Here is a 27,480-nt window from a genome sequence, read left to right on the forward strand (position 1 = left end):
CTATTGTCTGAAACAATTTTTATGTATTTTTCTTCCATATGAACCTATAGAAAGCCAAAAAATTTCGAAATTCTGTTTTTTTAGCGAGTTTAAAAAAATCGCTTTTAAAAAAGAAGACTTCAACGTGCTGCAAATATAAATTTTAGCAATTTATTCGGGTTTTCACAAGCTCGTATGAAAGGAAAATATATGGAAATGGAAAAAAAAATTGGAATTTTTTTTACAGACAATAATTACGATCTTCACATCGTACACAGTTAAGAAATTTCGTCAGACTTTGCGCATAAACCATGTACAAATTAGTCATTAAAAAAATGTTTTTTTACTTTTGACATATTCTTGAAACTATACCGAAAAGTTCGCTATGCTGAGTCATTTATTCCCTCTATCCTAAAAATATTTCCGAGAACAAATGATTTTTGTGACTTTCTAAAGCAGAACCCCCCTTAACGAAAAGTATTAATTCCTGTAACGCACTGTAAAATCTTAAAAATTTTGCGGAATTTTCAGTTCCATAACAGTAAGCATTGCAGATAAGAAGTCAAAATTTATGAAATACTCCTGTAAAAGTTGCTCCTTTAAACAATAAATATTATTTAATCCACAGGAAAATTAAATTTTTCTCCCATAATAAAATCATGATTTGCAGCTCGTCCCCGCGCTGCCGTTACTCAAGGTAATTTTTCAAATTTAATTTTCTCCACGTTCGTTTGGTTTCCTCCTCGTCAATTCGTGCGATTCCGGTACTCGGTTGAATATTGAATAAAATGCCGGCGAAGAGAAGAGTCCCGAAGAGAAAAGAATCGAATATTCAACGCCCGAGCACTGAACGAATTCTCCAAGATTTCGCAGATCCTATTGCCGGCGAGTCGGTGAAGGAGGTCGAAGGAAATGAATAGAGGAAATGGCACAATTAACGGGAGAGTCGAACGAGTGGCAGCGTATGTCACATTAGAACATTTTAGAGGAATGAGATATTGTGTGCTGTCCGAGAAGTGGCGCAGTGATACGAATACATTGATGCAAAATATAAATCGCGTGTTCATACGTATTTATTCTCGGTATATACACGTACAAAATGTGTGGCTATGAATACACATTTTATTCCGTTTGCTCGGTCGTTAGCGTGGAATGCTCCTTAAGCTGGGACACGCATGAAAGGCAGCGTAGCTAAATATATAAACGTGTGCGAGCGTGTGTGTGTGTGTGTGTGTCTCGAAGTCGCGGATAATACTGTGCCACATCCTTTGGGCCGATACTATCAATGGTAAAAGCGTCGGCGGAGGTTCTCTCGAGTCTCTATTCGCGCCTCGCGACCTCGGTCAGCTTCTCTCTATGCCACCCAACAAAAGACTCATTCTGTTATTATTATTGCGCGTTAAGAAAGCCGAGGGCTTATTTCCTCACGTTATACTATTCACTTCTTTTATGTGTAGGTACTAGGCCATATACACACTCATTTGGATGTGTTCTCGAGTATTTTTTCGTCATAGTTATGGGAAGGGGTAAGGCATATGAAAAACATGTCCCTCCCCCCTGGCCGTCACTTCGTAATCCGGGAAGCAGCTACTACGTTCTACAGTATCACTTTGTTACACGCCTTGCCATATCCCCTTTGCCTTTTCCTTTTCGTTTCAATCGTAAAAGCATAATCTCGCTTTTATTCCTTGTATTCCTGACGCAGCAGCTCGTTCCGAGCCTGCACGAAACATTTTTTTGTATCTCTCGTCGGACGTACTGGAAGTCTCGCTCTCAATCTCCGTTGATTGTTGGATAGCATGATTCCGATGTGTGGAAAAGCGTTTTGCCCTTTTTTGCGGTTTTTTGTTATTCATTCTTCATGGGATTTTAATCGTTTGGTGTCTTTGGTACGATCGTCGTGTCGCGCCTCCGCAAGCGTCCTCTTTCGCTGGCACCTAAACTCTGCTGCTGCGCGGCTGCAATTCGTTCGATGGGGTCTTATCGTCAGTCGACTCGGGAACGGGATAGAGAAAGAATTTTTTCCGAATTTTGCATCGTTGAGTTCGTAATTTTGGTGAAAGTTTGAGGACTTTTTTTTTCTTACAGAAATGCGGCATCACTGCCAAAATGATTTCTTTTTCTCTGCATCCGTTGCGGAAATCTCGTGACGTTTAATTGACACGGGCATGAAAGAAAACGCGGGCTAGCTGCCCACCATGAGTGATCGAAGCGAGGGCGTCAAGAGCCCGGATGACAAGCGAGAAATTACCCGCCATTTTAATTTGTCGTTTCTTAGCTCTTCTTTCCCCATTTCTCGATACGTTTTTTTTTCGAATTTTTATTGACTTTCCTCCGTTATTAAAGAAAATGTCTGGCACGCTTGACTCGTGTCTTTTGTAGAGTTTCCACAATACGGAAAAGTTTTGCGTGCACATTTCTTTCAGATGCCCCTGTTTATAGAATTTGATCTAAAAACATCGCAGACACAGATGATTTCTCTCAAAGTCGATTACTGATGATAAACTTAAGAGTCGCACTATCTCAAACGATTTCTTCTCGACGTTGTTATTGTTTTGATAGTTTTTCATCACTGTCACGTTTATCATATATTTTCAATATAATTTAATGATGATAATGGCTAAATGAAGCGAATGTCGAAAGATACTTCCCGGTACGTAAGCTTTCAAAAACACAACAATACTTGGACTGTTGATAAAAAGATGGTCTTCCTTGAGAATCATGATTCACTGTCAGATTGGTTCACAGTAATTTCTCAACGGTGCAAAGATCAAGTTTTTCACGATACGATGTTTTTTTAAATGCTCGTTGCTTCCAGAAGACATCCGGTTGGTACGGCTTGACGATAAAAAATTAAACCTCTCTGTGGCTTCATCGAGATACTTTGTTCTTTCATTGTGCGAACATAATGAAGAGGAGCAGAAAAAAGTGGCCAGAAAAAGGGATCGTTTGAGTACAAAGAATCGATTCATCGGCGGACGAAATTACCTTGAAGCAATCCTCCGCGACGTGGCCTCCGAGACAGAGCTTAAGTTCTTCGAGTATTGGCCGGGGGCAGGGTAAGTGGAAAGAAACGGAAACCCCGAAGAATAATACGTGTCTATCTTTGTCTCTGTTTCACTCGAGCTGAGAAGGTCGGGAGGGAGAGAGCGAGAGAAAACTGGCGAAGGAGTCGAGTCCGTATTTCCATCTGCACCACGTAGACCGAGTGTGAGAGCTGTGGTAGGGCTTCACTCCGTGCCCGGAGCTTTATCTTCGTTTCACTCGACTCCTTCCTCTTTTCTCTCATATTCCCTGCCTTTTTTCCTTCCTCAAAATAAATCTCCTTACGAATCTCGCGATCGTATAGTCGCAAATGATACGACGTGAAATAGTGACGAAACGAGGGGAGTAGAAGACAGAGAAGATTGAATCGAATGTACCAGCGGTTTTTGGGCTCGACGAGACGAAACCCGAATCTTCGGAGCGATGGCAAACTTTTCGAGCAAGATCCAGAACCTCGGTTTCGATAAAACTACCAAACATTGATACGCAAATCCTATTCTATGGCGATCAGGTACGAAGCAATTGGACGAGATTCAACGAGCGTCCGAGCAAATTTGCCCGATCAATGGTGTAACAAAAAATGTAGACTGACCTATGCGTATTGTGACTCGTCGGAGTAGAGGACGGAGGAGGTGTTCTTCTCGCGTTGTTCTCATCCTGAAGAGCGACGGATCCACTGTTCTTTTTGCACGTCAGCCTTTTGAGGACGTCATCCATTGATCTTTTGCTACCAGCAGAGGTCGGTCCAGCTCCGTTGTTATTGTTATTGTTTTGCGTAACACTGTTATTATTGTTGTGATGTGGATGGTGAGGGTAATAGGGGTCGCCTAGGAGGCTCGGTGGCGAGCCGCACTCGGAAGAGTTGGTCGGTTCTTGGTTAGTGGCACTTGTTGCGTTCGTATGATGGTGGTGATGATGCGGATGGTGATGTTGATGATGGGGGTGCTGGTGTTGGTGTTGATTGTGAGGATGATGGTGCTGATGATGGGCCTGCTGTTGATAGGACAAATGGTCCTGGTGATTGTTGCTCGCCGCGAGAGAAAGCCTCGAGCGCTTCGAGGCAGGAGGTGAAACGGGCGACGACGATCGATCATCACGTAACTCAGGTTCGCTCGTCGTCGCTGGCGATGAACATCCGGACGAGGCACCGCAGTCACCCCCGATGCGTTGATGAGGATAACAAGGCTCTTCTAGACGATCGACCATTACTCCCGAATCATCAGTCAAACCGATCACCCCGTGTATCCTTTCGCTCATACGATCGCCGACTATTGCCACTCCTTCACCTACAGTTCCTCCACAAGGCGATACTTCGCTGTCTACGCCTGCCACCGGCGAACTCGTGTCCTCTTCCTCCTCGGCACCTGCCGCTCCGCTCGCACCGCCCCCGCCCTCCGATAGCTTCGTTGGTGGTGACTTCCTCTTCGAGGACATCCTTAGTCTGTAACATTTGCATCGATAGATTCATCTTAGTTGTATTTCAATTAGCGAATCATTGTGCGAAGAGTAAAATGGAAAGTGTGTGTGTGTGTATGGAATCGAAACAGCGGGCTTCGGATGTCAATAAGATTCGAATAAGGCAAGCAACTTCGGGTCATCCAACTTTAGGAATCAACGGTTAAGTATCTTCTCAGGAAAGAAACAAAATTCGATCTTCTGGAAGCTTCGATGTCCTTTGAAGAGCCATAGAAAAGATGCTTGCCATATCGAAACTGTGTGACCCAATCTAGGATCGGAAATTAGGTTGCTCGCAACACACCTCGCAGGTGGTGGGAATCCGTAATGCAAGCCTAGCTGCTTCACGAGGATGAGACTGTCTCTGGAATAGATTCTCAAGTGAAAGGTCCACCTTCTCAGAGTCCCGAACGTGTTAATCAACAGGCAATAAGTGGATGAGCAAATCGAGGCACACATCGGCGCGTCTTCTTGTGCCGACGTTGCTGTGTTTTCGGATTCTTGTTGCCACCGGACACGATGTCTAAACTACCACCAGGTCGACTCGCTACGACTCCGCTAGAACTCTACAGCCTCCGCGACGAGACGTAGACGACGATGGTGTTAATTTAGCAACAGCCTACCTACTGCGGGTTATCTATTCATTTCCGTCTACAAATTACTAAATCCAAATCGCGCAATTAGTTAAGGGGAAAACTTGGCGAAAGCTCTCTCTCTCTCTCTCGCTCTTTCTTTCTCGACCGCGTTCGCGCACTCAAACGGAGCCACTTTTCGCCAAGAATTCTCGCTTTTCAGCCACAATTCTCAGGCCGCATCACCCAAGATTTTGTTTCTCTGAACCTCAAACATTTCGTTTTAAGAAAACCGACTCCGCGGAGCTGTCAAGACGTTTTTATCATTGCTCGTTCCACTTCGTCATCGAAGCGACTATAACTTACGCCCTCCATTTATGGGAAAATGTACATGTTTGTGGTAATTAGTATTAATTGTTATAATATTGAGCATTGTAGTCAAGTGTGTTACACAATGATTGTACAGTGCACAATACCGATAGGCGTATATATAAAATATAATCTCGAGCGTTTGTTATAAGGTTACACAACGCTAGAAATGCGCAATAAATCAGTTCGACGTTATCGTTATCATGCGCGTACAATAAAATTGTTGTGTGGGAGTTTCGTAACGATTTCTTACGTGGTATTCAACGTCGCGAGGCGAGAGATGAGAGTCGGCGTTGGGTATGAGAAGAGGCAAGAAGGAATCAGGATTATGGGATTCAGTATCCGACTCCAAAGATATCTACACATAAATACTTGCTCGTATATACAAATACATATATTTATAGCGTTTGAATCGTACTCTCGTATCCGTACATTCCATTATCTGCTTATCGCTCTGAAAAAGGTCGTAAGGTCGTTGCCAGACGCCTGTTAAACTCTTCTCGGGTTTTTTTATAATCTTACGGAGTGATTCCGGGCAACGATATTCCTACGGGCATGCTCATATTGAATGAACCGACTTGTACAACGGTCTCGTATCTTCGTCGATTCACTGATTTTACTAAAACGGAGCCTGCGAAATCTCCATATTTTCATTTCTCTTGCAGACTCGATGGTAACTTTAAAAAATTGTGACTCAAGATGGAGCATTTGGAAAAACAAACACGAACGGTTTCCCTTCCTGGTGGAGGATGAGGAGGAAAACGTATTTTTTCAAATCGGGACTAATCCATCGCGAGAGACTTTTGAAACACATGAAATACCGAGCGATATCGACAACTTTGGCACATAAAAGAATGCCAGACGGAATCTCGCCGTCAGCTTTTGTAAGACACGTTCGAATTGCGTTACAATGTACGTTATATTAGCGATAGGAGACCTGCTAAGAGGTCGAACGACGAGATAGAGACGATGTACTGTTGTAACTGAGCGCGGGAAGGGTGACAAGTGAAGAGAGAATCACGAGTATGTCGGATGGCCGATATTGCGCCGTCTTTTATCGAATTCTTAATAATGCTAATTGAGCAAACGTGATTGGTGGCGTGAATAAATATTTATTATATGCATGCACGTCAGTTATAGATGCGTATGTGCGATCATCGCTGACACACGGGCACGTTGGAACCGAGAGAAGAATAAGACCGAGTCTCGCGCATGTAATCCGCGCTAATTACGCGATATCTCAACAATGGACTTGTACATCAATATTCTTTACATCGACGTGAACATTTACGTTGAAGATGCGCATGGTGAATTATGAACGCCGGATGAAGCGTCGGCGCAATCGAGAAGGGAGGCCAATTCCGCAAACACGTTGAGTACGAGACTTTTTGATAGCGATCGAAGTGTACAGGAATCTAGAGACGCGGCAGCGTCTTGACGCCAAGTGTAAAGAGAAAAATTTAGGCAAAAGAAGTCAAGAGGGGCCGTGTATCTTTACTCGAGATTGGACGATTTTTCCTTGCGAAGTTTAAGGGGCCCGGATTGTAGGAAATTCGTTGGATGAAAAAAGTAAAAGTCCCATATGACAATGTGATTATGTTAAAATTCCCTTCGCCTTGTTCAGCAGCATTCCATTATTTCTTTAACTCAAATAATAACAAGCGTATAATGGATAAACGAAAAATTAACAAAATCGTAGATGAAGGACGTTGGTGAGAAACATTTTGAAAACGTGAAAATATGACAGAGGAAAATGAAACTAGTGGAAAGTTGAAAATCGTTTGTTAGGTAAGTCGATCTTCCTTACCAACTTCGTTTTTGTGAATTTGCGGACAATGATACCTACAAGAGAATTTGCAAGTTTATTCCCTTGATTCGATCATGACTTATGGATCCATAATTTTCTTTGGTCAATCCGCATTGAGTAAAAGAGTAGAAATAATTGAATTGCGGTGGTACTTTCCTAATTGAAGAAAACTATGAAACAATCGCAGAAAACCTAACGCGACGGTTGCTCCCATGTAGTGAGCGACTGGAACCTGTCCACAGGGAAATTCGTTTGTAGTGCTACATGCGTTTCTCCAGAAGCTCCCATATAACCCGTAGGGAGCCAGGAACCATAATCTTCGATGAAAGTCGTACTAAATTTTGAGAATGAATTTTGAGAATGAATGACGTCTGAGATTGATTTTCAGAAGTGAAAGATTCGTGCGATTGCACGGATCCTGGGCCTGGCGAGTCCTCTGGTACCTTAATGGCAATATTTTCAAAAAAAGTTCACAGTAAGTACGGAAAAAAAGGATTTTGTCACACGAAGAAATAGGGATAAATAAACAAGAAAAAAATAATAACAGAAGAGAAAACAATGAAAAAATGGAGAAATGAAAAACAAAAAAAGTAGAGAGGAAAAAACGAGAGAAGTGAATTGCGTCGAATGAAATATTTTTGAGTTGAGAATATAAGGCACACGCCGTGGGCGCCTCTCAGGCTCGTAACCCGAGTAATTCAAGGGAAGGATAAACATAGCCGACAAAAAGTATAAGAGTGACTTTTCTCTCCAGCACTCGTTATTTCATTCGGGTGCGTGTTTCTGTATCACTTTTCGATTGGAGCAGTGCCGAGCAGTGCATCTCCGTCCTTATTTGTCCGCCACGAAATCGCGGCTTCTTCTTTGCCCCGTTCTTTTTTTTAAATTCTTTATTTATATTTACTTTTCGAAAAAATATTTAATTCTACATAACGCTGACGAAAAACGTTTCATTTGAAGATAAAACTAACCAGGAACCATCATTCGTGCCACTCGCTAGCCTCTCCACTTTGCACATTCATTAACTATAATAAGCTGTGGCGCTCCAACGCGCGTCATCGAAGACGCAGAATCGCGCAGTCCAAAGTTCGGACAATTGAAAATGTAACGACTCGAGTATTTCGTCAGACGGTCCCACATCCGCTCGGTATTTTATTTTGAAATTATATCATTTGCCCCTATTTCGTAATAAAGGAATTTCAACGTATCGAAAAGTTGGAACACGTGGTCAATCGCGATTGTCCACTCGGAGCAAAAGTTTTCATAATTTCTTAACAATAAAGTAAGTTTCGAATGGTCTATTTACAAAAATTCTGACGTTTATTACTGCAATTTATAACGAACATTGTAACACTCCCATGCACAAAATTATAAATAGAATAATCAAATATTACTCAACGTCAAAATTTCTTGATAAAGGGTTCATTCTGAATGGATTAAAGTGTGTCTGTGTATAACGGGAGTGCGATAATTGTCTGTCATCGAGAAGTCATCTTTCTCATTCTTGTTCCTCACGCGCGTTACGTAGTGGGTGAGATAAGTTACAGACAAGAAGCACGGGGATCTACGTCCCCCGTTCACGAGCTCAACTTCCTTTGCCTCTTCCCCTTCCACTCCTCCTTCTCCGTCCTTCCGTCTTGACGTCGCGATTACCCTCGATTCGAGTCTCCGTTAGCTGATTTTCATTCATTCCGACGGCTTTATAATTCATTGACAATGAAGAGAACAACGGCGTGTTGTTGAACGAGTTAGGCCGCTTTATCGTGTGCAACTTTTAAGACGACGTCGAGAGCCTTCTCCCACGTCCCATGATTCTGTTATTTTATCTCCTCCTTTTGGTCACTCTATTTTACAGACGTAGATGCATAATCGTGGCATAAGCGACTAAAGAATTTACGACAATGAGAATTTGGGGTTGGTGTTAAGCATTTTTTCGAGTCACAGAAGTTCCGCTGACAGTCGTTTTATCAATCATCGTTGCTCCGATATCTCAATCTACTTTCTTTCGTGTATTAACGTCGAGTCAGAACTTACGATAATAGTTTTCATGCTCTAATCGTCCAGTGAATTTCGGAATTATTTTCATATGCGTGAATTCTTCAAATCTTGGATAATTTTTCCTAAAACGTTTTTTGTCATTTTTCAATCAATAATTCCATTGCATTCCGTTAATTATTTAAATAATTTCTTTTTCGCGTCGATTTGTTGACAGATTTGAGAAAACTTTTAACAAAAGTTGGACAATCGCCTTTTTGACTTTGGGCTCAAACGGTTTCTTGGACGATGGCACTAGTTTTTTCAAACGCGGCCCGCTCCCAAAAAAGTGGAGGATCGATTTAATATTCGTGGGTTTTTATGCCGTTGATTCCCCAAATTGACATACACATGAGCGTTTTAATGCGTACGATCATAATTGCATTATATTTACACACACGTTCATATATGAATAGAAAGTAATGTACAGGCACGAGTACGTGCATGTATTTTATCACGAAAGGTCGAACATCCCGGTTACATTTACTCTCAACTGATAAAGTGTCATTGAGAGAAATGTTGTGACTATATTTAAAGTCGAGTTTTTATTTTATCATTTTACGCGCGCGACCGCATCTCCGATGTTATCCGGCTTACGAGAAAGGTAGAAAAATTTCGATTCGCACGCAAATATTTTGCAATATTTTTTCGTCTTAAAAACCATTTCTATTTTTATTACGATGTTATTTATTTTCTGAGTGAATCGACGTGCTCATTCGTTTCAATGAGATTATCGCGAGTGCAGCATCTTTTGGTGAGTCCCCTGGAAGCGTTTCCCCATGAAAGGCTTCTTTCCCCAAATTTTCTCACGTCACAATCGCACATGACTTGCGGGCTCAAAAAATTGTGCGTGTGACAAGAATGAATAATAAGCGTCGGTGATCATCAGTAGCACACGAAAAACAAACGGTTGGGACTCCGCTGAAAATTCAAACGGACAAGGAACCCTCGAAATTTGATTTTCAGGAATGAAAACAAAAGAATGAATATGTGTAAATTACAAACGCAAAACAAAAACGAAAAAAAAAAGAATCAATATTTCCATCGCGAATGCCGCAGCGCTTTTGACTCTTTCTACACATGCGTTCTGTTTTTAGTAAATCTCTCTCGACTTCGTAACGCCCAGCAGGCTTTGAAATTGTTTCAACCTTTGTCTCTCTTTCTCCCCTTCTCGCTTTCTGTCGCTGTGTTTACACCAGCGTAACTAAACTACCTAAGCCAAAGCGTCACGTCGTACGTGCTTCACAAACCTAGACGTTTAACAAGAGCATTGTCGTCCAATGCGCGTCGACGAACTACGCGACAGAAGGCTCCAGAGCTCATTCGGTTCAGCACGAGTGTGTTTCTTCTCATTTATGATGCAACCTTTCAAAGACAACAGTTGAAATTTCTAAACGATCATCCATCTGTATCTTCTGCTTCTCCTTTTCTTCTCTCGCTTTTCTATACAACATCTTTGCGAGTCAAGACAAACGTTCACGTTTCTCTCGCTCTTTCGTGAATAATCAATTTGGTACTTTTGTTTGAGAATTTTTAAGTTCATTTGAATAAATGAATCTCGAATATTTTTCGAAATCTCGAGCAGAGTCGCGAGTTTGCATGCACCAATCGTGTTTCGTATTTTTCATTATAAGCTGAAGTTCTACTCTTGTTTGTTGCCTCTGCGCTAATTCTTGCAGCTTTTTTTACGAGTCCCGTCCAACTGTTCAACTCCATTTCATCCATTTCGATATTACTATGAAACCCTCCAGAAAAAAAGTTTCTCAAATTCACTTTTTCCTATTGCAGTGCCGTACCGAATTTGCATGGGGGTCAAGAGTATGGATCAGTCGACTAACCTCGCTTGAAATTTCCGAAATCGAAATTCTTTGACACAGTTTTTCACAGAGCCTTTTTGCAATCGGTCAAACTGCGTCAAAGAATTTCGATTTAGAAATTTGCAGCCATCTTTCTCGCACTCGCAGTTGCGATATACCCACTGATCCATGCTCTTAAGGGAAACTGTACACAACCCGGACGGTCATATTCTCTCTGATTTTTTGTTGGTTATTTTAGTTGGGCGAAATCTGTGCGTTACGCGAGGCTACTCAATATTTGGAAGATCTTCGAGTCCGAACAGCGAAGGGGCTGATAAGATGAGTGGACATTTTTTATTGATTTACAAATTTTTTAATTTCTTTTTTTTTTTTTTCAATTTATTTTATTATTTATTCACCTTTTTTCGCACCCTTTTTTTCTAAAACAGCACAGGAAAAATTTTAGCAACAATTGTCAAATATTTTTTTTGTTTTTAAACCTCTTTTTGAAGACATTCGTTACAAATTTTCTTAAGATTCAATTGGGTATATTTATCCATATTGATGTAATGTGAAAAAAAATTTCTGCGGTCTACGAAACATCTCGTTGCTTTAACTGTCAAGTGGCAGTGGAATTGTGTGACATTTGTCGAAAGTTTTGCTGATGGTTTAATTGTTTCACCGAATTCATGGAAATTCGTGATTTGATTGAAGAATTTCGTATTCATAACTCTGCTATTTATGAAGTGTAGAATATTTAATGTTCCAATGAACGATTCATTGATCTAATAATTCACATACGAAGTTTCCATTCACATTTTTGAGGTTCTATCGTTCCGATGGAGACTCGCTGAATCAAACCATCAAACCTGTCGGTGACAGTTATTTAACAGGATTCATGGTTTATTCGTTTTTTTCATATTTTTCTATCATCGCTGAGAGGATTTGAGCGAAGAGGAGGGACAAAAAGTTCTCCGTTACCGACCCAATGAATACTGAATAAGCCGAGGGCGTACCAGTGTCCTCATACAGCACGTTTTTTCTTACGGCGAGTGAGATTTTCCTGTCAGAAGGAAACAAGAATTCCACACAAACTAGGCAGCAGGATCCCTCATCGCACAGAGACTGGCTGCGATCGCTAACAGGCCATAACATTTCAAACGTATATCGTTTGCGACACATCAGAAAACGAGAGAGGCAGAGAAAGAGAGAGAGAGAGAGAGAGAGAGAGAGACTCAATGTGGCTGGAACTCTAGAAAATGTTTCTGTTCCCAAAGTTATTCATCATGATGGTTGTGAACTAGATCCACGTTTTTTCCTGACTTTGCGTATATTCTTATTCATTTGACTCCGTAAAGTGTGCACAGTACCAGACGCCCATAGAAAGAGAAAAGAGAGAGAGGTGCGGAATGACGAGAAACTCCAACTATACACAGCGAGGATGTAAAACGAAGCCTCTGACTTTCTATTAGTAGCACAATGGGAACGTGGTTTTTTGGGGTGCGGCATCTGTTCGGGCTCAAGTAGCGCCCGGGCAGTCGCTAACCATCAGGGGTCCCAGCATACCGTCAACTTAAGATCGCCTTCGAAATTGGTACACCCTCAAAAAGCACGGACTCTCGAATAACGGAAGTTTGTGAGACCGTGCCACAGTTGTGATTCTCCTTTTCGGGGTCTAAACGTTTTCTCTTTAATTGAGAAGTTGGTCCTATAAGAATAACACAGGATTCCAGATAAGTTGGGGTAGAATCCAAGCACTTTTCGAAATTGGGCCCGATCTGCGTTATCGAACCTTTCCCATAGTCTGCTTAGGATCAGATTTGTCTGGACACTCATTAATTCAGAGCATTTTTTATTGAAGTGAGATCGCATTGGTTCTGACCCAAACGGGCAGTGTGAATGGGCCTCCGTTCCAACTCGAGCCCATCGTTGGTCATCCCAGCCTCGAAAATGGCGCGTCGATCACGAAAAGCGAAAATTCGTGATACGGACCGTAATTTCCGTCTTTCGTTGATTTACGTCGTTCTAAGATTTCTCTTCGACTTTATTTCGTTCGAAAGCTACGGCACGCTCGTGTGGTCCATTTGATGCCTAAATGACCGAGGATCGACAGCAATGACGTTGTTCGATGATTTTTATTCTGGAAATTTAGTTCGTCAATTGATCAGACACGGTAGCACTTCCGGTAACGTTAACATCAGACACCTCGTTCATCCTGAACGAGCATCATTCAAAGTAGAACATTACAAAGTACGAGCTTCGAAAAAAGTTTTAACTTCATCATCCTGGGATTTTGTTCATGAAGAGGAACAGCAGGGATCGAAGTATCAGAAAGCGAGCACGGAGAAGAGTAGCGACGGAAAGATGATGAAGAAGAGGCAGGAGACTCAGTCCCGTTGACGGTTGGCTGAGGAGAAAGCTATATCGTTAGTATTCTTCATGGAAGCAACGTGGGATATGCTCTACATAATGGAGACCCAGCAGCCAGAGAGCGGCTCTCTCACTTCTTTTGATGCCGAGCGTCGGGCCATCTCTTGTTTATGTATGAGCGGACCGAACTCTCACAACTAAAACTCTCAAGCACCTATACGAACTTACACAGGGTTGTCCGAATTTGGTTGGACGTGTGCGAGCCTTGCTGGTGTAAAAGTATAACGACGCTTCTGCCCTAGAGCTTTCCGAGCCGAAAACGACCAGGGCGAACTGGTGCGAGGATGGCGAGTTTTCTGACTTTAGGAAGAAAACGTATTCACGAATCTCAACGTGCCTCTGGAACACGCTTGATAAACCAATCTCCACTTCAATCGGACTTTTCTTCGATCTTCGGATTACATTGATAGATGACAACCGACGACTGGACGAGTACCCTTTTTCTGCGAATTTTCAAATTTTCTTGAGCAATTCTTTGCATGATGCACATTCGATACAAAGACGTCATGTTAGGGAAATGAATTCGTTCAACAGAATTTATCATGAATCCGTAACTGATCGATGGATTTACGAAATGACTCGTCCTGATTTTCAAAAATGCAGCAGGCGAAAAAACATTATTTTCTTGATTTTTTTCATCAAAAATTTTCTCAGAATGGCGGAACTTCAGCTGTATTCCAGTAGCACCTTTTTTGAGGATCAATTGCGGTGGACACGATAACTTGAAAACTGACTAAACGAAGGATTTGAAAAAATTTTAATTTAAAAAAAAGGGAACAGTTTTAACAAAAAATTCATTTTTTGAGGTGCTAAAATTTCGCTTTTCTTGTTACAATTTTTTTTCCCAGCAAAATACGAAATCCTTCGTCCAGGCTTTAGCTATTATTATAATAAAAAAGTGATATGAATTTTTTATGGATCGGATTAATAGTTTTTTCAGTAATCGTATCCACCGAATATTCTTCATTGTACTTGAAGAATATCTAATAAAAAAAATTTCTATTTCCGCCTATCACAAGTGTACATAGCCCTTAAATTATTTAGTGATTCAATAAACAACTGACATTTTAAGCATTGTCGTTCGGGCGAAAAGTTGTTTTCAATGAGTCCCTCTGGAAATAAAAACAGCAAATGTAGACGCGGTGGAAACAGCCTCGGCTCAAGTCTTTCAAGATTTTAATTATTTTCGATCACTCTCTGCTCACAGGCGATTATAAATTGATCGATGATTGACCGAACAATTCCGAGAATCTTTCCAACCTCCGAGTTGTCTAGTCCTGGGTCAGGTATCTACGCACACGAGGGTTAAAAAACCATGAATTCGTAACGAAAATAATTGATTCGCAGGCAGTGGGTAAACGAGAAGGAAAAGGAGATTTATACTATTCGTGAAAACAGGGGTCGGAAGAGCCGCAGAGGCGTTAGGTTGACTGCTATATTGAACCTTGCTAACAAGCGAATCGATTAATATAAGAGAGTTCCGCGGGCACGCGGTCCGGTTAGATTAATTCACGCTGCGGGAAATCGCAACGATTGGGATTAATCATCGAGTCGATTACAGACGAGAGGAAGAGGGAGAGCCGGAGAGGTGGAAAGGGAGAAAGCACCGGACTCGTAGGCTACGAGACTGCTGCATTCTCCGCAAACATACTTCTGCTTTGTGGTTGAACTTAGTTAAGGGGGTAGCAAATCGAGAATAAGATCGAGTGCGCTGCTGGCTGGAGATCGCAGCTGAATCGTGACCAGATTCGATATGTCTCGAGTTCCTCTTTTGCGCTGTTTCTCTTTCTCTCACTCACACACACATACGCGCACACACTAACAAATAAATACGAGACTGTTGAGCTTCATGAGAGTCTGTTCACGTTTAGCAAGTTTTCATATAGAATATTTTTTTCACCAATTTTTATCCTGACGCCCAATGAACAATCCGGAAAAAAGGCATCGAAAGCTATTGAAAATGTTGGGCGGGTTGACTATTTTGAAGAAATAATTTAGTTTGCTCTCAGGTGGAATTCATTTCGTTTGGTCAATGTTGAAGGCTCGGGTCGTGTTCAGTGGAATGTGATGGATCTTCTTTTATTTATTTTTTCACTGACTATTCTTGAGTAGCGTGATCAGGTACATTGAACACACTGGGAGTTGTATCGATGAAAAAAAAATCTTCGATGTCGCATATCTTGGAATTTGGTAGTGATTTAACGACACAAATTCGTCCCATTATTGTGGGCTTCTGCAGATTGTTTGAATTCTAAGAATATGAAGCTTTTAGTCAATGAGTTCGTATGCGTATTATAGTGCAGTGTGTCTGAAGTTCGCTCTCCATAATGTTTTCTCAGAAGACAGAGGGAACAGAGTGGATGCTGTGACGTATTGCTTTGGGAAACGAAACAAAAATGGTCCAGCGCGGAGAGAAGGAGATAAAAGAAAGGAGAGAGAGAGAGAGAGGGGAGAGGAACGATGGCTGAGAGTTGACGCAGAAGAAGACGCCCAAAGCCTTGGAGGAGGTTTGTATGAAACTGGACCACGTGGACCACGTGGCCCTCGAGCTCAATCACATCCGGAGAATTACAAGATGACGTGACGTGTTCTCTCTTCTCTTTCTCTCTCTCTCTCTTTTCTTTTCTTTTTCTAGCTTTCCTTGTCGCATCATCGTCAATGTTCTCTCCCATAAACGACACGCGGCAAGAAATACGATCGGTGAACACAAGCTGGAGAGCTCATGAAAACGTAGGAAGAGAAGAAGAAGGAAAGGAAAAAGGAGGAGAACGAATAAGAAGCGAGAGAGGAACAGAGAGAGAAAGAGAGAAAGAGAGGGGCACTGCGAGGAAGATGGAAAGAGAGAGAATGTCTTCTGGACCGAGTGTGGGTTTAAGAAGAAGTGGGGCCATGTGTTCAGTGTCAAGTTGCTTGGAACCACCCGACCATCGACGATACATACTCCGAGTTCCCTCAACCACACCGAAAAACATATACGGTTCATCATACCCCGCTCTGCCCTTCTAGTTTTCTTCTTTCGTTTCCCTCCATCGACATGCAAATCCTATACTTTTCCATACACAATTCATCCATATTTCTAACCTGTCAATTGCTCACTAACTTCAAGTCTTAATAATTGTAACAGTGAAGTTGGTTTATTGAATCAAGAAAATTAAGTTCAACGACAATAATAGTGATTAAAATTTTGGCCTACGAAATTTGAATTATTGTTATCTATTCGATTAATATTGTTTTAGTGTCAATTACGCAGCTGAGTGTGTTGAGTTAGGGTTCGCGGCACTCCTCAGTCGTGTACGATTGTGTTGTCGAATGGATTTTTGAAAATTTCCTAAAATCCTTGATCCCGTCACTGCAGATTTCTCCAAGAACATGGCTACATGGATATTTCAAGTTAAAAAATGTCTGCACAGACCAAATCGGTTTCCACACAGAGCTTGATTCCCGTCAAGAGTAATGGCACAAGTGATTTCGCAATAATCCGGTGGACCAGCCATGTGAATTAGATTTTTTACTTGTTCGTCCGTGACTCGACACGAACGGGTACTCGCGTATCCGTTGTTAATTCGCGCACCTATAAACGCGGAATCGCGTATCTTGGGCGGCGAACGGATTTCGAGGGGATAAGGAGAGAGAAATGAAGAGAAAGCAGAATGCGGGGGAAAGAGGATGACAGAGATTGCGAGAGAAAAGGAAACGCGCGCAGCAGAGAAAGGAAAAGAAAAAAGGAAGAGAGAGAATGAGAACGAGCGTAATGGCCTTCCATACATCAAGAACAAAGCGCGGTGGGCTAATACGCCGCGTCCGTTGTGCGATACGAGCTGCAGCGTTTGGCTGCAGCTTATGTTGGTACTTATGCGCCCCGGCACTTTGAGTGTATCTCCAAATCCTATTCATCCTCCTGCCATTAAGCCACAGAGCGAGAGAAACTCGTGTGGCACCGACTGCGCGCTCGCATGCTTAAGATACCTGCAAATATTTTCTCCCTTTCTTCTCCGTTCTTCCGCTTTCTTCGAGCCCTGCTGGCTCAGTAAGCTCGAGCTTGTTCTCTCAATCAATTAATCGCTAATGGAAAGCTGATTGTGAATTCAACTGAAATTTTCATCGGGATGGAATAATTATTTGGAAATTTTAACCCATCAAGAGCTCACCGCGACGCGCTCACAAATCCATGCACGCATGAATCTGATGCCACGGCAAGTCCCAACGAAAAGTATAGTAAACGTCGAAGAATTTGCTACGAAAATAATGCCTCAAGGTTCTATCGATAATCCTCGACATTCGAGTGAAAATTGGAAAGAGAAAAAAAATATCAAATTTTACTCAACATTTTCCGGGTAAATCAGTTAATTTGGGACAACTGCGAGCAGGCTGCCGCGATTATTCGTAACCGCGTGAATGTATACGCGTCTCAACTCTGCACGAGGTAGGGTGTGCTAGTGGTGTGCAACGAGGGACTTTAAACACCCTGGCAAAGATTCATTCATTAGGCGAGTGAAGCGCTGACCGCGATTATAAATCAGGCTGCACACTGCGGTGCGCGATGCGTTACGTGTCGCATTGTTTCGTTAATAGTTCGAGATCAATTTTCTGACCCGAAAGCTCTGATATTTTTCCATTATCTCGTCCCTCCTGATTCAGCTTTCTTCATTGTTTTTTTTGCTCATTCTACGATCGATCTTGTCAGGTGTCGTCCGTAAAGAAGGGGAGGACACGTGCTCTACATTGTTTCTCACGACGGTCTTGAGACCTCCCGAGCTATCCAAAAATCTCGTCTACATCAAGATGTCAGATTTAATAATAGTACTAAGTCGCTGTTCTATACTCGCTCGACCACGCGCCCGTTTACGTATTTTAGTAGGGACCTTTGTGCGTGTTATTCGTACGCTATCACAATCGGCCAATATTTTTTCGTACTACGACCGTATCTAATGTTTAAGGTATTCCTTTCGCATGAGGGTATTTTTTGGTCTCGCAAACCGGGGCACTCGAAATTCGGACTGATTCCAAAACTCTGAGAAGTTGGGGTTACGTAGGAAATGCTTCTGCTTCTGCCACTTTTCCAACTTCCATCGTTAATGCCTCTTTTAAGCATGCGGTATTCATTTTTATCGTCGCCATGGATTCTTTACATTTTTTCTATCTCTGAGACAGTTTATATCAGGAATTTATAATTATTTAGTCTATGAATTATTGAATAGAAATTTGGTGATGGCGGAATTTTCATAAGCTCCCGTATAAATTTTACGATTTTTGACGTTTAATTATTTATTAAATGTTCGATAATCTGACCTGAAAATAATATTCCCATGCACTTTTACTTTACTGTCATTGAAAATCAGTTATTTAATTGTAGAATATTCGGGTTTCTGAAAGGAATACCTTAAACAATCACGGAATTGATGCTACTATCAGTTATGACACCATTAAATGCTCTTCGTGCCCCATTCTCATATCCATGAGATTTAAGCACTAAAAAATAAAAGAATGCTAGTGGAAAGGTGTTGCATTAACTTTTAGAAAGTCGTAGAAATAAATCAGCTTGGCTTTTATACCAACGTAACTGGATAATTTTATCGCCGGCATTTGTCGTCAGCGAGGCGTTGATAATATTTCATTCGCTCTATCGCATGTATTATTGTCCGTATGCACAAGTGAAATATACTTATTGCGTATGTGAGTGCGTCTGTCGTACGAACTCACGGTAGATGGCATGGGAATACTGAACTATCTTTGCAGGGTCTAGTCTCGTTGAATCTCACATCTACACACTTTTTAAGGGGTCAGGAGAAGCATCAGGGCTCACTGAATTTTTTCCTTGCGCTACAATTTGTTTCTAGTTTCAGTCATAGTTTAATCGATTGCTCTGATATTCGATGGCTTTTTGCGATTCGGGTTCGGTAAGATTCGGTATAAATGCTCTGGCAATTGGATGCAAATTTTAATCGGTAACTTATATACGAACTTTTATTTATTTAGTCCGGAGCCTGATACCTACACATGGATCTTTCTCTCTCTCTCTCTTTCTCTGTTTCTCTTTCTCTTGGTTTCTCGGGGTGCATTCAGTGCCGAACGCGTTTGACTGCCACGCGATTACTCATCCACGGTCTCGCGCCCTCGTGCGAGCTCAACGAACAAAGAGTAATTATTCGAGAATTTCGTGGAAGCCATTAGCCGTGCGCCAGAGCTGAGGGAAAAACGTAAGGGAAGGAGAGAGCGAGAGACGAGGACGGAGAGAAAGAATGGAATTGAAAAAATAAATTTCTATGACATCGGAGCCTCTCGTTTCGAAACATATTTTTCAGCCCGAGCCCCCGACCAAGGGAGCGAGACTTTCGAGCCGCGGATGACCCCGAATCGAGTAAGCCTCCTGGGGTCGTTGTATTTTAATCATCAATCGATATATACATTCAAAAATATTTTTTATCCACATTAAAAATAATAGTCAGATAAATGTAATTATCTTTTTACAGTGTAACTGAATCAATTAATTCGTGAACTCTTTATTCAGAGTGCAAAAGATAAACGACGGTGCTTTACTTAAGTATCCTCGACGTCCTCAAAAATTGCCATTCGGCTGCAAAAATATGACTTATTTCAGTGATTTAAAGTTTTTTTTTTTTTTCAATCAGACAGAGATCAGGCTCGAATACTAGAAAATTTTGATGTCAAATGGATTCGATTGAAAAATTAATTATTTTTAATACCGTCCAGCGTGTCTTGGAACATGAATGATAATTTTTAAGCAAATTTTAATGTTACGGTGAGTCACGTGACATTGAAACAATACCTAAAAATCTGGAGAATATTTTCATGAAAAGATTTCGTTTCTTTCGAATATTTCGTTACCGAGGGGAGAGAGAAAGATAAAATGGAGTGTGAGTCTAAACGTGGAAAGATGCTGTTAGAAAGATGCTGCGAGAGTACACGAAAGATTGGTCCGAGGCTCGAGAACGATGGCGTCAGAGTAGAATATGCATATGAAGGATCTCGGAAGTAAAAGACGAGAGACGCGAAGATGAAGCAAAAAGGCAGCGGAGAAACGCCAGATGGAAGATTTTCTTGTTTTTGACAGAGTCCTTTGGCTCTTCGGCGTCTTCGAGAACCACGACGACAAAAAATCGACAACGAATATTCATGCTTCCATTCTTCCTCGTACTCGTTGTATGTGTGTCCGTGCGCGTCTATCGAGCCGCTCTTGGTTTATACATAAGACCCGGGAGTGTTAAAGGAACTAGTACAATTCTGAATTTGGTTAATGCCAATATGGAGGAGCTCGAGAGAATAAAGAGTCACGAGGATTTCGTCGTAAGTCAAAGCGATGAAGGAGAAATCTAGCGTGACGCGCGTGTCACACGGGAGCTCATGCTGCATACGTTAACTCGGCTTGGTGCTGCTCTTCGAGCCAGAAAACCATTTCGTCGTGCGAAGGCACGAGCAAAAGTGTCTACGTCGTTACTAATCGCTCCTCGGCCATGAAAGCGCAGTTTTCAATCAAGAAAATCATTGGAATCGGGGGAAAGTTTGGACAATTGGATGCATTTAGGGATTTGGAATAATTAAGTTAATAAAAAAATCTCGAAGAGTTTGAAATTGGAGGAAAAAAGTGCAACGAAGGCTGGAATAATTCTTTGGAAACTCAAGGAATGGCGTTGGAAAAAATGTGCATCAACGAAGAAACGTGAGCTCCGATAAATCGTTGATGATCCAAGGATTTGAGTAAACGTGAGGCATTTTTAAAAAATACATCATTCACTTGCAGTAAATTATTTGGAACAAATGAATAATGAATTCATTTTTATAGGTTAGTTTATGGATGTTTAATCTCGAAAGTGAAATGACTGAAGAATATATATTGACGGATCGTCGAATAATTCAAGAGCTGTCACATTGAGGATCAAACGTGGCACACAATTTCCAAAAGCCTCATGAAAAAAGTCACTTATGAGTGTCGCAAGGCGTAAATCGTGAGCTCGAAGGGATTAGAGTCTGACAATTTAGCGTTGTCTCGGATAAATGAATGCTCGTGTGTGCCCATTGTTTCGAGGCTCTTTCCCGAAGTCGAGAGATTTTCGAATTCCTCAATCACCCGAACGTCTTCGTAAACCCGTGTTTCTTGTTTCGGTTCAGCGTCTCTTATTCGAGGTCTCATGAGGCCTTTTGTCATTCTGAAACCGCGGAGAGACTAATCTCGGTTTGAGAGCGGAGACTCCAAAAGAGCCGAGACAAAAGGCGAGAAAGAGCCACACTGTGGGATACACGAGAGGGGGCAGAAAAAAAGAAAAATCGTTCGTTTCGGTATTAGCTCTTGGATCGTGAGGCTCCACAAGAGCTTGAAACATCTTGTCACTTGAGATATGTCCTATTTTGTTACCATACGTTTTTCCGTCATCCCCCTACTGTTATATAAATATCTGTATGCATATGAGCGCGCGCGCGTGTGTCGAGTGTTTTTTTAATTCCATTGTTCGCCGACGATGGAGAAATAGAAGAAAAAATTAAAAGAAATTTTTTTTTTTTTTTCAAAAGAAATAATGAAAACATGTGGCTTGCCGAAGCCGTTTTCAATTTGGCCAACGGCTTCGTACAACGTATGTTTACTCCGAGATTTAATACAACTTTCGGTGGTACTCAAACTAACTTTAACGACTCCTTTCTCACCGTATGGAATTGTTTGAAAAAGCATCATCCTCGGGCTCACTGGAGCATCAAATTTTTCAATGAAGAGTGAGAAAGATATTAACCGATAAGTGACAAGAAAATTTAATGTTTGTGGAAGAGAAAGAGAGAGAGAGAGAGAGAGAGAGAGAGAGAGGCAAGGGGGCATGGTATAAAAATGAGGATACGTACCGTAAAGAAACGTTTATATATTTATATAGATTACATATATGTGTATATGAGTACACATTTACTGACGTGTGTATACATGTATAAATGTTCAGCACACTGTGCACTGCAGACATCATTCTTTTTTACGATCCTTGGCCTATTTTAAAACAACGCGAGAGCGAAACGAGTGCGAGTGTAGTCGGTCCCAGGCGCAGAAGTCAGAGAACTTCAGCATCAGAAAACATCAGCAGAAACGTTTCCGATGGAGGGGACCGAAGCATATGGGAAACTACTCCATAAGCACGATATCAGTCTGTATTTCTTTAACGAAAGACCAAACTCTCGCCAGATGAACAATAAGAATTCTAAACATATTTTACAACATATATGTGTGTTTTGTTAACTTCCATATGGGACATTCTACCTTAAATTGGCTACTGCTTTAACTTTGATTCACAGTTCTCTAACTCTGGTTCTTTTTAAGGTTTATTAAGAATAATTTATCGAAATTACTAAGCAGTTCGCATTTCGATGAGCTTATTGGACAAAAATAATGGAGAAATTTGAGTATTTTCTCCAAATATCCATAACCGCGTGAAAAATTTAGTTTTCCTCCGAAAAACATCGGTAATGATGCAAAAATTGCTCCAAATTGCATTCTTAATTCTGAGCAAAAACAATGTTTATAGTCGTGGTTTTCGTCGAATTTGTTAGTAAATGTTCCGTAAAAATTCTTGTTTTTTTTCGTGAATTTCAAGCTCAGTAGGATTGCAGTCAGATTGTTAATTCATTATTTTTCGAACAACAGTAAAAAGAAATGATAAATGAAAGAATCCATGAAGCAGATTATTCATTTAGAATTTTTGTTTTTTGGTTAGAATCGATAAAAAAACATTGGCCTAATCAAAATATTCAAAAATCGAGTGATAACTTTTCAACGAATCTTGGAAAGAAGTCCGAATTTCTTGAAAATTCTCTGTCAATGATGATGTCGAGATAAGAATTGAAAAAAAAAATTAGGTGAGTTGCTTTCCATGAGCGAAAGAAGAAGCAAAAAGAAAGAAAGTCAGTACCAGAAGCAAAATTCGAGCAGCGACTGATTCGTGTTGAGTGTCTCATATAATATATAATAACTACTACATAATTCGCAGCGCAGTACATATATCGCTCGTAAATGTCCGCAACTCTTTTGGAAGGCTTTTTTGCAGTATCCGATGACGCAAATTCTCATTGCTTTAAGACTAAAAATACCGTATGTATATACGATCCTTTCAAGATGCTCTCTAAAGCTCGAGATTATTGGCTCCGACTCTTCGTCAAAACAATAGAATATTTTTCAATAGATTTTTTGTTTCATCGGCGCATGTTTGAACGAATGGAAAAAGTTACGAGTGCAAACTCATAATTTTTAGTAAACAATCGTGTTGTCTTATCTCTCGTCGGATTTCGTCGTTTCGAATCATCTAATTTTGTTTCATTTAAATAAAAGATTTGAAGATCGAAACGTCAGATTTGAGTTCAGGAAAAAAAAATCGATTCTCGTTGAATGGACTCGCGACAAACTTTCAGCAAATTGAGCCTGACACCTCAGCTAAAATAAGTCACGAAACTTCATGGAAGAGAGAAAAATTTGAGATTCAATGAAAACGAAATGACTTACGTACGCAAAGTTCTCATTTCCAGTTGGTAAAAGTCATAAATTGTTAAGGAGCCAGCGATCGTCTCCGTTTCTAGACCCGAAAAAAGATTGCTCGTCGCGATATTAAGCATGTTCTCTGCCCGTCATATGCGACGCGATTTTGAGGGTATCGGAAAATTAATAATTCGCTTAAGAAGAGGAAAAGAATCGTGACAAGATTTTGAAATGCTTCGCGCGCCGAGATTTATCGGTGGAAATATTTCGAGGTCTCGAGAAATAATAATTCTGTAAAGAGCGAGAGTTTCCTGTTGATCTCTCGCGTATATGCTCGAGAATCCACGCGCCCTTCGAACGAGGGCACAAAAGAAGGGCTTTCGGCTCTCATACCAGGAGAAAGGATTTCTCAATCTCACTTCAGAATAAATATGTACCCGCGCACGCGTGTACATTTTTGCTTTCACGTGTGTTTATACAAGAGGGGTAACACGATCGGATAGGTTGCCGCAAAACCGCATCGAAGGGTCTCCTCGTCACACACCCCGAGGGACGGAACCCCAGAAAAGCAAGTAGTTCACCGTCGTCAAATAAGGAGGTGGACGCGAGGGTTTTATCTTCAAGCATTTCTTGACAATAAAATCGGCATGCAATAATGGAAAACGCGATTGTGCGATCATGCCAGCTCTCTAAAAAGTGGAATAAATATCAGCCGTGAAAAAAATGTCTCCAGTGTCGCAAAAAGGCCAGCAATTTTTCATGTGAATTCTAGTTCTCGATTGCAAGTTAATTATCAGAAAATATCGACATTTGTCACAGCGCGAATGGGCGATTTTATACGACACTGAAGTTTGCAACGTTGGAGTCCAACAAGAGATATACAAAAACGCTCCAATGATTCCAATAATTCTCCAATTTCGTTTCCTGCCGAATTTGCAATTAGTAGTTTTTCAACTTATACCGGTGAAATGAAAAATTGGCGAATCGCAAATATTTTCTTCGTTCATTTCGTTGGACTCCAACGTTGTGATTTTATAGAATTGCTCGAGTAGTAGAATTTCTATTGAAATACTGGAAAGAATCAATTTTCGACCGACATTTCGAAATCGTCGAGATTTTCGAGCTTCGATCGTTACACAGGATCTTTGAGAAATGGTTTCCTGTAGTAAAACGTGCTACTGAGACCTGCAGCGATTTTCATGAGGATTGGGACTGATTTCCACTGAAATTGACACGTACCAAAAGAATTATTAGACGCGCAATCCGAGCTCACTTGTTCATTATAAATTCTCAACGCAGTACGGTGAAGTGTAGGGATAAAATGATTCTTTTTTGTCCCCCCTTCTTTCGAAACACCCTCGGCCTCGAGTCGAAGCCCGAAATCGGTGCCTCACGCATTTTAGGGGAGGAAAAGAACGGGATAGAGAAAGGGAGAGGGAATACTTCGACGATGACAAGAACGAAGAGAAACGAATGCGAGAGACGAGGGTCACTGGGTCAGATGTATTGCGCGCTCCCAGCATCACTGTAACGGTTGCCCGTCCCTCTCACTCGCCCGCAAGTCTCCCTCGAAGAGCAATCTCTCTCTCTCTCTTTCTCTCTCTTCCACTCACTCTCCTTCTTCCTTTCTCTTATCCTCTCCCGCGTTTAACACATGGCCCAAAGGCCTGGCTCTGCTGGGTTGTACCTTACGCACGCACATGTAACCACGAGACGTTTCGAAGCCGCTTAATTATTCGGTTCTCGCAACAGAGATTTTTTTATCCCCCTCCGCTGTTGTCTACTTTAGTTTCGGTACCATTTTTTCGGCTTTGATCTTTATAGATCGAGCTTTATTGATGTTTCAGTAAAAACCGTTGAAAAGCATTTATCAAAAGTTTGTTTGTTTATAATCAATGAGTTTCTCAAATAGTCACAAAATTTCTCATTTACCTGGATAATTTCAAATTGAACGATCGACAACTGTCGATAAATTATTCTAAAACATTTACTCTTGATGATTGCGTAACGAAGGTAATTTCAATGGAGAAAAGGCTCGCTTCCGTTTGGGAATAATATTTCCGCTTCGTACAACCATCGGTAAAAAACGATCGAGGAACTCATCAGGGACTGTCAATCACGAGAATTAAATTGATTGAGCGCCACGTTGAATCGTGGAATGCACGATTGCTCGTCACTCACCTGCCGATCGTGCTCATATCATCCCGTCCGCGGAGCGGTGGAACCGTAATTTCTGATATATCTCGTAAGCGTAGATCTCGAATTTGCACGTGGTATTTATTAGCCACCACCCTAATTCTTTCAAATCACAATCACGTGAGGCTTATTTTCTCTTTCGCACCACAAGATGGTTCACGATCCTCGAATCTTTCACTGTCTCAACGAACAAACTTGAGCGATCCGTTCGCCTTGTTTCCCGGACGATTATTTCCGTATCGCTATTTTCCGTGGCGAGTTTGAATGCACGCGGCGTTATTGGTTGCCCGGTGAACACTCCGCGATCACTGAATCCTCGATTTTTACGGCGAAGGATACGGAGGAAGGGGATTTTTCGATCACTGTCAAGGCCCAATGGAAGCCTCACTGCATACCGGAAGTGCCGGTGAACCGCTCGGTCGAAAGTCTTTTACAGGAAGAATGCAGCGGCGCTACTCCCGAGCACGTTTCCTCTCTAACTCATCTTCTACTTTTCCTTGTTCGTTGATTCTCTTCGCAGCACGTTTTTCAAGTAGATTCATCAGAATCTGAGCTCGCCAAATCCGTGGGGACTTCCGGTTCGAAATAGCCGGTCGAGCAGCTAAATAAACACAGCCATGGTGCTCGAATCGTCAAGAATCGGACGACGGAACTATGAATAGGAATAAGACTTCGTACTTATTTAATCTTCTGATACAATAAGACACGCACTGATTATAAGACAATGAAGTTGCGGACGTTTGTACATCAATGAGTAGCGTTAAATTTGCAAGACCGTAACGAACCACACGTAATGTTATTCTCAATCGAGGCAGAACGAAGAACAAAATTGATTATAACATGATTGTTTCCGGCGAGAATTGTTCAGGAGATTTTTCGCGGAGTTCGAGTCGTTTCCGAAGGATCGTCCTGTCCGGAAGATGAGACCGGAACGACAGGAGAACGTTAAGAAAAAAGATTGATCATAGAGAAGAGGAGCGATTGATTGAATAATAGAATGCACCGTACCGACGGTGGGTTTGTATTCTCTTTTTCTCCTTCTCTCTCTCTCTCTCTCTCTTTCTATGCGTGTGTACAATGGTGAGAATATAATCGCCGCGGCCTCGGAGCGTCGGCTGACTGACTGAAGAGCGCGCGGGCTACGAGGTCCGCGGTGGGACGACGAGGCCAGAGACGTTTCGGCAGGCGCTGGCTCCGGCGCAGATCGGGAACATCGCGCTCCCTCTTACGCTCTATCTTTCTCTTTCCATCCCTTACGCCCGGCGAGTGTTTCACTGGGGCCTCACGCCCAACAATCGAACGCGGGCAGCGGGGGGATCCGGGGAGCGCCACAAGCGG

The 27,480-nt window shown here is 41.7% G+C and overlaps 1 protein-coding gene across 2 annotated transcripts in view; it reads right to left on the reverse strand.

Moving 5' to 3' along the window:
* Sox102F (transcription factor Sox102F) overlaps nucleotides 1–27,245 on the reverse strand; it is a 60,119-nt gene extending 32,874 nt beyond the window's left edge. For both annotated transcript variants that reach the window (XM_043413234.1, XM_043413233.1), the window contains exons 1-2: nucleotides 26,128–27,245; nucleotides 3,617–4,465 (exon numbers count right to left, since the gene is read on the reverse strand). In XM_043413234.1, the coding sequence (XP_043269169.1) occupies nucleotides 3,617–4,465; nucleotides 26,128–26,144 (866 nt within the window). In that variant the 5' untranslated portion in view covers nucleotides 26,145–27,245. The remainder of the gene's footprint in view (nucleotides 1–3,616; nucleotides 4,466–26,127) is intronic.
* Nucleotides 27,246–27,480: the final 235 nt, after the last annotated feature.

This window comes from Venturia canescens, chromosome 2 (genome assembly GCF_019457755.1).
Source record: "Venturia canescens isolate UGA chromosome 2, ASM1945775v1, whole genome shotgun sequence".
Taxonomy (NCBI): Eukaryota; Metazoa; Arthropoda; class Insecta; order Hymenoptera; family Ichneumonidae; genus Venturia; species Venturia canescens.